The sequence below is a fragment of the Manis pentadactyla genome, chromosome 14 (genome assembly GCF_030020395.1).
Source record: "Manis pentadactyla isolate mManPen7 chromosome 14, mManPen7.hap1, whole genome shotgun sequence".
Lineage (NCBI taxonomy): Eukaryota > Metazoa > Chordata > Mammalia > Pholidota > Manidae > Manis > Manis pentadactyla.
In genome coordinates, this window is record NC_080032.1 from 13,038,867 (window position 1) to 13,051,093 (window position 12,227).

At 44.4% G+C, this 12,227-nt stretch overlaps 1 protein-coding gene across 2 annotated transcripts in view; it reads right to left on the bottom strand.

The window, feature by feature from the left end:
- Positions 1 to 12,227, bottom strand: part of ACACB (acetyl-CoA carboxylase beta) — a 102,556-nt gene that overhangs the window by 9,643 nt on the left and 80,686 nt on the right. For both annotated transcript variants that reach the window (XM_036904003.2, XM_057492197.1), the window contains 10 exons: positions 11,034 to 11,189; positions 9,968 to 10,171; positions 8,916 to 9,071; positions 6,017 to 6,139; positions 5,639 to 5,908; positions 4,601 to 4,698; positions 3,478 to 3,598; positions 3,071 to 3,181; positions 2,061 to 2,204; positions 1,369 to 1,489 (listed from right to left, as the gene is read on the bottom strand). In XM_036904003.2, the coding sequence (XP_036759898.2) occupies positions 1,369 to 1,489; positions 2,061 to 2,204; positions 3,071 to 3,181; positions 3,478 to 3,598; positions 4,601 to 4,698; positions 5,639 to 5,908; positions 6,017 to 6,139; positions 8,916 to 9,071; positions 9,968 to 10,171; positions 11,034 to 11,189 (1,504 nt within the window). The remainder of the gene's footprint in view (positions 1 to 1,368; positions 1,490 to 2,060; positions 2,205 to 3,070; positions 3,182 to 3,477; positions 3,599 to 4,600; positions 4,699 to 5,638; positions 5,909 to 6,016; positions 6,140 to 8,915; positions 9,072 to 9,967; positions 10,172 to 11,033; positions 11,190 to 12,227) is intronic.

The following is a 12,227-nucleotide window of genomic DNA, read 5'->3' on the forward strand; positions in this document are numbered from 1 at the left end:
CTTTAAGGGCAGCCTGACCACGACAGCTGAATGCCCAGATCCCACCCCGCTTCCAAAAAACCAACACAAACAAACCTGAGCTGCTGCAAATATACCCACTTAGGAATTCAGTCCCTATGGAACGTTTAACCACATCAGCTCCCATCAGTGCCAAACACATGCAGATCCTAATCACAAAGGTCCTCCAAGAGGCAGAGAGAGCTCATGACACCTTCAGAAGGTGAGATCTCAGGAAGGGACCACCTACCCCGAAAAATTCATCCCCCATCTGCTGGCTGCAGCTTAATAACCATTATTTAATTGGTTTGAAATAACCATTTAACAATGCTTATTTAATAACGATAGAACTGGCAGGAAAGCTTTCAGTTTCTGAGAGAGAGAGAGAAAGAATATAAGAATGTGATGGTGCCAAGTGCAGCCATCCCTGGAGAAGGAAGGGCAACTTGAATCCTCACCAGGGAATAATGAACTGCAATTTGGACATAAGAAAGGAGCCAGGCAGCAAGAGGGGTCTCCCATTGCAGGTGAGAGGCTGGAAATGAAGCAGCCCATCTTTTCTCTAAATGGAGTAAACTGTCAGTAATAAGTCGACATTTAAAAAATCAAGATAGTGCTAGCCCTTCAGTGTTCACAGGTGAGAAAGCCCAAGAAAAATGGAAGACAGCAAAGCAGCCACAGGGCCTCTTTTGTTGGTAGAGTCTGGCATGCTTCCGAGAGGCATCTCTCCTGCACCACGCATCTGGACAAGCAGGCTAATTTCTAAAGGTGGCTGCATGTGAAATTCTAGACTTGGGATTATGGTAACGGGGGTAGCTCAGCTTTCCTGCTCTGTCTGCCTGTTCAGAATGTAATCATATACCTCCAGGAGACATACCTGCCCCTTTCAGAGAGAGAGAGAGAACATGTGTGCATGTTTATGCATGTGTGTTCATACTGTGTGCGTGTGTATGTGTAGAAGAGGCTAAATTGCCCCTCCCAGGTAATCTGCCGGAGAGTTACCTTATTAAAGTTAAGCCAAATAGAGAAAGAAAGTGAGAGAGCAATGCCTTCGTCTCTGAAACTCTGATGTTTCAGCATTAGATTTTCCACCTATGCAGCCAGGTTAGGGAGGGAGGCCATGACCTCTGTTGTACTTCACCTCCATCTATCAGCACTAGACTCTGGAAGCTGTTTCCACCCCTTTTTGGTCAATAGTTCAGGAAAAGTACAGAAAGAAATTCTCCCTTCCTCCACTCTCTCTGCTTTTGAACTCTGATAGCCCTCCTGGGATATCTGGCCCAACAGCAGTGCTCCCCCCTAAGCGGTCCTTTATCCCAGATGCAGGAAAGAAAAAGACCCAGGTCTCAGGCCAAGCACTTTGGGACTTACTTGGGTGAGGCCTTCCTGCAAGCAACCAGCGGGGGTCGTAGGGAGTCCTGGTTGGGGTGAATTCGATTTCTCTGTCAATGGGGTCCGTGGGTGTGATGATAGGGACTGGACTGTGGTTATCCTAAAAAAGAAAGCCAGGTCTCCAGCCCAGTCTCCTGTGCCTTTCCACAATGCCTGTGACCTGCTCTTGGTGCTTCTCTCCTCTATGATTATGCCTGGTCATGCAGCAGAAATCCAACGGACACCAGACAATCATCTCAAGTATGAGTAGTATTTGGCAAAGCCCTACCAAGTGCTGGGCTCTAAACATCATTTCAATCAATCATCATGATAACACCAGGGGCTTTGTTATTGCAGTTTCACAGATGAAGAAACTGAGGCTAAGATTAAGAGTCTGTCCCAAGGTCTCATTGCTGTGGAGGAGGAAGCCAGGAATCCAGTCCAGCCTGACTGCAGGGGTTGAGGATTCTCTATTGTGCAGATACTTGTTTTGACAAGAGCCAGTGCCACCCCTTTTTAAAGGACTAACAGCATCTTTACAATGGCATTGGGGTAAAAAGCGAAGAAAAGCTGGTACAGGGCTGGGTGTGAGGGGGAGAGAAGGAGTAAAGAACCCTTAACCCTCACCACCACCCAGCGAGGGAACCTGGTCACAGTCTTCCGGGCTCTCAGCTGCAGGGGGGATACTGCACCTTTGGCATATAGGACAGCCACTCCAGGATGGCACAGACACCCTCGAAGTCGTCTGGCACGGTGATGTGGGAGACACCATTGTAATACATGATCTGCACACCGCCGAGCTGGTTGTTGGACGTGTACACCTCTCTGCCCAGGACCTGCTTTGACACGGCATGGTTAGCAAGGTCCTGCCCAGCCCAGGGCCCTCCTGCTTGGAAACCACACCCCTTGGTGGTCCTCCCTGACTGCATGTTAGAATCACCCAGGAGCTTTCAGAATTCCCGATGCCCAGGATGCACCCAGACCAATTACATCAGCATCTTTGGGGCTGGGACCCCACACATCAGTATTTTTTTTTTTTAATGTCCAGATAATTCCAATACACAGCCCACTTTGAGAGGCAGGGATCCTGCTGACTGCTCTGGTTATCTCAAAAACAAACCCCTACCTAGAATTTCTCATTCGCGGGTCTGGGGTGGGGCCTGAGAATGTGCATTTCGAACAAGTTCCCAGATGATGCTGATGCTGCTGGTCCAGGGACCAGACTCTAAGATTCTCGGTGGGATTTTACCAGACATGTATTATGGAGGTTTTCTGGCAATGTGGGGAAAGTTTTAATACCATGAGAAGAGCAAAATGCCAAACTACCCCTTCTCCAGGAGTCATATAAAAACAGAATAGGGAAATATACCAAAATTATAATAAAATCAAAATCACTCTTTTTGTCTTTTTCAAATTCTCTGCAAGGTTCAATGCCATTTTAATAATGTTTTAAAATGTAGTTTTTAAAATTTAAATGTTGGTAATTTAAGGAGTTACTTTCACCAAGAGAGCCTAATAGTTGTTTCTTTTTCTTTTCTTTGGCTCCGAAGAGGCCCAGATAACTGCAAACTGGAAAAACAGCTCATACATTAGTAGGAATAAAACTGGTTTCATGTTGAGAAAACCCATCAGAGGGAAACGGGGATGTTCAGATGAGCCCTGGCCCTGCACTTCCGTGCCCCACAGGCCCCGTCTTGGTCACCTTGTTGAGAGCACTTGCTCCCGTCAGGATGATGTGGGAATTTTCCACCTGGATCACTCGCTGGCCCAGCCTCACCAAGTAGGCCCCGATTCCGAGGGCTCGGCAGGTCACCTGTAGAGACACAGTAGCATCGTGGTTCTGTAATAAAGGCGGAAAAGTTTTCATCCAGTGAAGTTCCACACTGAGGAACTTTACAGAGGGCAAGATGTGAAGCGGGTTCACTTGAAAATACTCCACAGCAGTGGGGGTGGAGGGGTTGGGACGATGGAATGGCTGCACTCTGACCATTGCTGGAGCTGCATGATAAGCACATGAGCTCATTATCAATTCTCTTGTCTTTTGAGACTATTTTAAAATTTCCATAATAAAAAGCTGGACAGTAAAAGGCAATAGAATAGGAGACTCACCAAGCTGATGGTGACAATCTCGTCATACGCCAGCGAGGACTCCCCAGCAATCATACCCGAGCCTTTCAGGTTCTCCACGCCCAGGCCATTGTCCTTCCCAATGATATCCGTGATGACGTACCTTCAAGAACCAAACACGGCCTACAGACCAAGCTCCAGCCCAGAAAGACCCAAGGCAGGTGTGTTTCCCCAGGACCCAAGGCAGGAAGGATGGGCAATCAAGCAGCCAGAGGTGAAGTGAAAAAGCAGGGGTCTAGGACCCTCACAATAGGCCCTAAAGTTTCTAAAAGGGCAAGTGCAGTATCAGTAATTATCACCCTCTAACCAAAGATGTCTCCCTATCTGGAGGCTGTCATAATAAAACATTACCCCTACCCCATATTCCTCCAAAGGTAATCTAGAATAGCGTTTGGTCTATACAGAGATGAGGATCTATAAGAGGAAGCCACTTAGCTCACAATCCACAATCAAGATTCCATGGCCATGTGAGAGACACTGTACAGGTGAACCCCTGTTAGATTCACAGGACATCTCACACACTGAAGGCTCTGAGAAAGCCTGCAGTAAAGATGCTCATTAGATCTCATTTAACCCAGTGCTTTCCAATTTTACTTGACTATGGAAATTCTCCCCTCCCCACCAATTACCAACTAACATTCTAGAAAACCCAGCCTGGCAAATTCTGATTTAGTGAACTTCACTAAAAAAACCCTAAAACGTTCCTTGGAAAAGAGAGCAGGCAGCCCCTTTGATGTTCTTATGGAGTAGCCTCCTACCCTGCCCACACCTCCCCAGCTTGCCAAATCACCTCGGTGCCAGTTTGGCTAATCTGGTCACCAAATGTGAGTCTGTAGGTCCAAGGACATCGAGCTATCCAATCTAACTCTCCCTATGTGATATGCTACTTTTGTGAGACTCATGACTCATTTTGGAATGATAAGGATGGGTTCACTCTGGAGAATGGCCCAGGTTCCTAAGCCATCAGTGCCCAGAAGCTCTGAGGCCCCACTGCGCAAACACCACCACCCATTTGAAAATAATTGCCGGGAGGCGAAGAGATGGATTCCCCACCGGTAGCTGAAATGAACCACAGGTGAAGTGAGGGAGCTGCCTGAGGATTTACCTGGATTCTCCCTCCTCCTCGATGTGTTTACAGTGGACAGAGTTCAAGGAGCTGATTTTGGTGTAGTCTTGGGGGGTCAGGTACAAATATTTAAATCCCTTAAAAAAAATATACTCTGGTAAGGCTATGAATCCAATTTCCTGTGCACAACAGCCACTGTTTTTAAAAAATCATCCACACTGTAGGGGCAGATTTAGTAACAGGCCAACAATGATGTGTTAATAACACAGTTAACATGTCTGATGTTAATACCATATTAATAACAGCGACAAACAGAAGGTCTGCCCTGTGCTAAGTGCTTCCCACTCATCCTCACTCCACCATCTTGCTATTTTCCTGGTCTCTCTGATTCAGTGTTTCTCAATCATCTTTCCATTATCACTCTCCTAAGGAGCCTTTTCTGACATTTTTATTTTCCTTATTGCCAGCTCCCCAACAATGAAATTTTATTATAAATATATTGTTTATGTACTATATGTATGGCTATATATGTATATATGGGTGTGTATGTATACGAATATATACATATGCTTTTTACATGAAAAAAAATGTGCCCTTTCTGGTAGGGATATTATCCTCCCCTTGAGAATGCATGCTCTGGCTGCAAAGAATGACCCTGTGCCCTGCACATGCACATCACAAAATGCATGTTTTTCTCTCTTTCATTTGGCCTTTTATTGCAGCCAGATGATTTTTAAGAACTCTCTGAAGCCAGAGGCTATGTCTTCTTTACCTCTGTGATCTCAGGGCACACTGCACCCAGGAGAGGCACAGTAAATACCAGCTCAGTGTTTACAATTTCTCTTCATTATCAGTCCACTAAGGAGTTTTGATAGACATTTGTTTCTATTTGCCACTCTCTCCCATGAAATTTTAACAACAATATACTGTATGCATGCTTATGAACTGTATGAATATCTGGATTTTGTACATAAAGAGTAATAAGATTATCCACCCTCTTTGTGGGCACGACTGCCCCCAAGGAAAACACAATCCTAGCGGAGTGAGTCACACCACCGCCCCGGCTTCGTGACGCACCTTGTAGGGGTCTGATGGGTCCACCCAAGCCACCTGGAACATGTGTTTGATTTCCTCTGCAAGGCCAATACGGGCCCCACTGTTGGCTGCGATGTAGATTTTGGGGATACCCTCCGCCCGGGCCATCTCAGATGCCCGCAGGTACAGAAAGTCTTCTCCCAGGCCAAAGGATCCGATGTGGAAGGTGATGTCATTGCTGATGACAATTATGTCCCGCCCTTCTGGATACTCTGGGGTCTTAAGTCTCATTTTGAAGGCCACCATGCCCACCTGGTGAGGAAATGAATGAATGCACAAGGAGAACAGACTTGTTTCTTCAGGGGGACATTTTCTGAATGGGCGATTCCAACCTGGGGCTGGGGTCTGTGGAGTTCTTACCTCGTTTCCTCCAGGAAGTCGATTCATCTCCACCAGCTGGCCCTGAGGGTCCAGCACCAGTTCAGTGTATGTCAGGATGTCTTTGGGGTACTTGTCTGGAGAGCCCCATAGTTTAAAGAGAGCCTGGGGGAAGAGAGAAAAGAGAAACACCTGAAGTCATCAGCAGGGAGGCACAATTTCCTTTTTTAATCATGAACTATTTCAAGCACACAGAAAAACATGAATAAAAAAATAAAGACCCAAGTACCTATCTCATACTTTTCCCAAATCATAATTTTTCCATAGTTGCTTAAGACTTTTTTTTTTAAAAGAAGAATGAGAATGAAACTGGATTACTTTCTAACTCCATACACAAAATTAAACTCGAAATGGATCAAAGACCTGAATGTAAGTCATGAAACCATTAAACTCTTAGAAGAAAACATAGGCAAAACCCTCTTGAATATAAACACAAACAACTTTTTCATGAGCATATCTCCCCAGGCAAGGGAAACAAAAGAAAAAAATGAACAAGCAGGACTATATCAAACTAAAAAGCTTCTTTACAGCAAAGGACACTGTCAGTAGAACAAAAAGGCATCCTATGGTATGGGAAAATATATTCATAAATGACATAAATGATAAGGGGCTGAAGAAATTCATATGGTCAATAGGCACATGAAAAGATGCTCCACATTGCTAATCATCAAAGAAATGCAAATTAAGACCACAATGAGATATCACCTCACACCAGTTAAGACGGCCAACATCCAAAAGACAAACAACAAATGCTGGCGAGGATGAGGAGAAAGGGGAACCCTCCTACACTGCTGGTGGGAATGTAAAGTAGTTCAACCATTGTGGAAAGCAGTATAGAGGTTCCTCCAAAAACTAAAAATAGAAATACCATTTGACTCAGGAATTCCACTTCTAGGAATTTACCCTAAGAATGCAGCAGCCCAGATTCAAAAAGACAGATGCACCCCTATGTTTATCGCAGCACTATTTACAATAGCCAAGAAATGGAAGCAACCTAAGTGTCCATCAGTAGATGAATGGATAAAGAAGATGTGGTACATATACACAATAGAATATTATTCAGCCATAAGAAAACAAATCCGACCATTTGCAACAACACGGATGGAGCTAGAGGGTATTATGCTCAGTGAAATGAGCCAGGTGGAGAAAGACAAGTATCAAATGATTTCACTCATCTGTGGAGTATAACAACAAAGCAAAAACTGAAGGAACAAACAGAAGCAAACTCATAGAACCCAAGAACGGACTAACAGTTACCAAAGGGAAAGGGACTTGGGAGGATGGGTGGGAAGGGAGGGATAAGGGGGAAAAAGGGACATTACGATTAGCACACATAATGTAGGGCGGCGGGCACAGGGAGGGCTATACAACACAGAGAAGACAAGTAGTGGTTCTATAGCATCTTACTAGGCTGATGGACAGTGACTGTAATGGGGTATGTGGTGGGGGCTTGATAAAATGGGGAGCAATGGTGTTGCTCATGTGATTGTATATTAATGATACAAAAAAAAATTAAATGACTCATGATACCAAACAAACAGAAAAAGAATCAGTCCCTTTGTTTTTTCTACTCTCTAAACAATTTGTATATAAAGGGAATTATCTGTCCCTTGAAGGTTTGACAGAAATTATAAAACCACCTGGGCCCAATTTTAAGATAAATTTCTTTGAACTATTAATTCAATTTCATTAATGCTAGCAACCTATTTAGATTTTCTATTTTTTCTTAGTTTGGATAAGATATATTTTTCTTAGAAATTTTCATGTTTTCAAATTTATGGTTGCCCATAGTATTGTTTCTTTATCTAAAAGAAACAAGAAAGGTGATGGATTTGCTCCTGGTTTGTCTCTTATTCTGTGGTCCTTGAGGTCTGAAGCAAAAGGATATAGATAACGACATTCTTAATTATAAATGTTTCCACTTATTAAGCACCTACTGAATACTTTACATATATGTCTCATAATTTTGTGAGGTAGGTACTATTAATATCCTGATTTTACAGAGGAGGAAACTGGCCCAGAGAGGTGAAGGAACTTGCCCAGGGACACACAGGAAGCAAAGGAAAGGACAAATCCAGGATTCAAGCCCAGGCCTGAGTGACTCTAAATAGCAGTGTTTTCTACTATTCTGCATTTCCTATGCCTGAAGTGAGCTGATGTTTTCCTGCCTGCAGGAGAAGGTCCAAGACTTTCAGTTTCATGAACATCATTCACAAGGCAATGGGAAGGGAGGTAAACAGACATCCATGTCACCAATGCCAGCATTAGCATGCTCAGTCTCTTTGAAAGGCCCCACATAAAAAAAAATAAAGGCATGGAAAAAATTAAAGGAAATACACTAAAATGATACTATATTCATCAATGATGGATAAATTATATATGGGTGAAATTTTATTTGCTTATTCCTATTTTTCTGTGTTCTCCAATACAGTTTAATAATCAGAAAGACATTATCTTTTAAAAGTAGACTAAACATTCCTCAGAAACAGTGACTCCACCTTCTTCCTCATGATCTGTTCATCTTTAAAAGGGTCACTAGCAAGTAGTGGGTACTGAAGAAATGAGTATTAAAAATAAGAAATGAGACCAGAAGGAAACATATCAAAATGTTAAGCAATCTGTCTTTAGGACATAGAACTATGAGTCACTTTTTTCCTTCTTTCCACTTTTATTTTCTGAAGTTTCTATATTACTTCTATTGTTGGGATGACATTAGGTCTATTTTAGAAAAAAATACTGTGAAGTCATCCCCAATTTAATTTCTTTTTAACTTCATGAAGGCCTTGTTCTTCATCCAGGGGTTTTCAGGAGAGTAACTAACGACAGGTGGACGTCTCTAAGGGGACCCGGGGTGGTGCCGCCCCAGAGTTGTAGGACTTGCCTGCCTGAACATTTCTGGGAAGTCATACACATAGGTGGTTCCCAGGGACTGGGCCTGGAAGCGCTTGGCCTGAAGCAGATCCTTGGTGACATAGGGAGTGTTGATCAGCATCCCGTGCTGGGGTCCCTGTTTGTTGCCAAAGGAGTGAAACAGGATCTGGACCAAGAACAAAGAGAAACAGTGAGGGAGGCCCATCTCAGAGAACCGTGCTCCTGCCCAATTTATTTCTACCCAGTCCTCTACGGAAACACAGAGGGAGGAAGCAAAGCCTGTCACGTCAAGTGACAGAGGGTGTCTGCAGGGAGAGCTCCACTTCTCTGCCACTGTGGGCAACCAGAACAAGGAGCAACAGCGAGAGGTGTGGGAACAGCTCCAAAAATGTAATTATCATAGTATTATACATGCACAACACACACCTACACAAGAGTGCATAAAAACTAGTGAAATCTGAGTAAAGTCTGTGCTTGATTTAATAGTACTGTAGCAATGTCAATTTCCTGTTTTGACAGGGTCCTATGGTTATGCAAGATGTTATCATCAGGAGAACTTGGGTGAAGGGTACATAGGAACTCCATACTATTATTTTCCCCCTCTGTACTACTTTTACAACAACTTCTTGAGCATCTTTAATTATTTTGAAATAAAGTTATATATATATATATATATAAATAAAACATTATATAATGTAATCATATAGGCAGTCAATAGGGTATCTAATTCACTTTACAAACGTGTTCTAAAACATGGCTGGGGGAAATATCCGTATTTCTCTAAGTGAGCTAATCTGGCAGCTCATTTATAGTCAACCAGGGTACTCCACATCTTAACCTAAATATGGTCCTAGAATGGATTAAACTTTGGATTTATTCTCCTTCCCAGGAATGAACAACTGGGATTCAGAAGCTAACATGTTCAGCAAACACTCTGAGAGCTACCGCAATCCAGCACGGCACTGAAGGCAGTCACCAAATGTCATTTTAACCTACATCTTGGTCTCCCCAGTGACCTGCCTCTGCTTTGACTCGGCTCTCCGTGGCCCCGCCCAACCTTACGTTTCCAGATCTGGGGTCAGTGACTTCCTTGTAGAGGCTGATGTCCAGGTAGTAGCCGGACTCGTTGGTGATGAACAGGCGGATGGGAAAAGCCCTGCCCGTGGTGGTCTGTCGGATGTTGATCTTGACCTCAGCCTGTAGCACGCGGAGTTTCCACAGACGGCTGCCATAGCGCATAACCATGGAGCGCACAGACTCCTCGATCTGCCCCAAATCACAGCAATTCCAATTTGAGAGTCCGTCCCACACATGTTTATAATAGTTATAACACTGTTTATAATAGTTATAACACTGATAATTTTAGGATAAGATATCTTGAATGCAAAACGCCTGGACTTAGTAGCCAATAACTATGAGTTAATAATAACCAAAGGCACTTTTCTAAGCATTTAAAGCATGTTATCTTATTTCACTGTCGTAATTATTCCGAAAGATTGGCTTTTTTGTCCCTCCTTGCCAGATGGGGAAACTGAGGCTGTAAGGCACAGAGCTGGTGCTCCTTTGTTACATCATCTTTATCTCCATCATTTATCTCAAGCCTTTCCATTTTCTTTTCTGTTCACTATGTGGACTGGTACAGTCAGGGCATCAGCATGGGCCTCTGTGCCCCACAGATGCCAAGTAGCTGTCCCAGGACTTTTTTCATTCCAAAATCACCACCATAAATTCTGCCTGCTCATGAAGATCCAGATAGTGGAAAAGAGTTCTCTTCCCCGACTGCCCCACATGCAGTCCCCAACAGAGCCTGGGGCCGGGGACAAAAGTTTGTCTTACAAGATATTTCAGACATGTGTGTTGTCCTAAAAGTGAAGCATGCCCATGGAGGGTGAACATCAGTACAGGGATAAACCCAAGGGCACTGACTAAAATAAAATATGGCTCTAGAATTAAATGACACAAGGTTTGTTCTTCACCCACAGCAACTGAGGCTCAAGCATGCATAAAAGTATCCTGGAACTCAGGTCTTGAGTGCCAAGCGATGACACCCAAGAGCGGCAAAGCATGGAGAGCCAGAGGTCCTGCGGGGGTGGGTTCCAGAGCCCGGTGAGATACCCTGAGGTGAGACCTTGGAGGGGTCCATGATGACGGTGGGCACGAAGTTGAGGAAGATGTGGTTGCAGTCCGTGCGCACGGCCGTGTTGTTGAATGCCACCTCCAGCTCGTCCATGGCCTCCAGGAGAAGACGCTCACCCTCGTTCTGCAGGTACTCAAAGGAGGCTTCCTGCCAAAGCAGAGGGGCAGGCACTAAGGCAAGGGTGGGGGGCTTGAAACGAGGCCTCAGAGAGGCAGAGGGAGAGGAACTTGTTCCCCTTCTCCAGAAAGTTCACTTGGGGAGAACTGCAGGGCTCTGGCTCCACGGTGAAGGGCTGTCAAGGGCTGCCTTGTGTATCTGCTATGTCTTTCACCATCTGGATCCTGATGCTTTGGCTTTGGGGGCCTTGCTGACCTTGGAAGGCCTGCCCCTACCAGGACCACTCATTTCTAGAGATGGCAAACAATGCACCCATGAGCACAAGCCTAGTCACTATCCGCCTGCTCGACTCACCCCAGGCCCAGCTACCAGACATCTAGAAATAGTCCTTGTGCCCCAAAGCCAATGGAAATTATTCAAATTAGCCAATTCTAAGCATGCTTACCTTGCCTCACCTGTTCCTTCCTGCAGAAACCATAATAAAGGTTCTTGCTCATGTTTCCCCCTCTGCCCCACCTCCTGACCAACCCTGATGCTCCCCAACATGGCCCCCTAGTGTGGCACACACCCTCCTCTTGGGATCTGTGAGTAACAAACAATCTTTCTGGTGGCAGCTGTCTCCTGATCCATTGGCTTTACTGCACCTGAACAATACCAAAACCTATTCAAATATCTAGTGGACTGAAGCAGCAAGAATCTGAGATTAGGTCAACGTGCATCAAGAGAGGACTAGTAAACGAACAATCACACACACACACACACACACACACACACACATGGCACATCCACGCAAGGAAACAGATCATCTTCATTAGCATGGAAAGAATTCTAAAAGTAACTGGCCAGTCAAAAAGCAACAGTCTTCAAATCATCTGTCCACCCCAAGCTCGCATCTGTAACATCACACCTACAATTTTATGTATGTAATTACAACTAAAAAGGGGGTCACCAACAGGACTGACCCAAGTGGCAGGATTCTGGGTCCTTCTCCTTGATTTTTAAAAGTGGTTTTCAGTATTACTTGAAATATTCACAATACAATCATGGAAAACTTTTATAAGTGCAAGA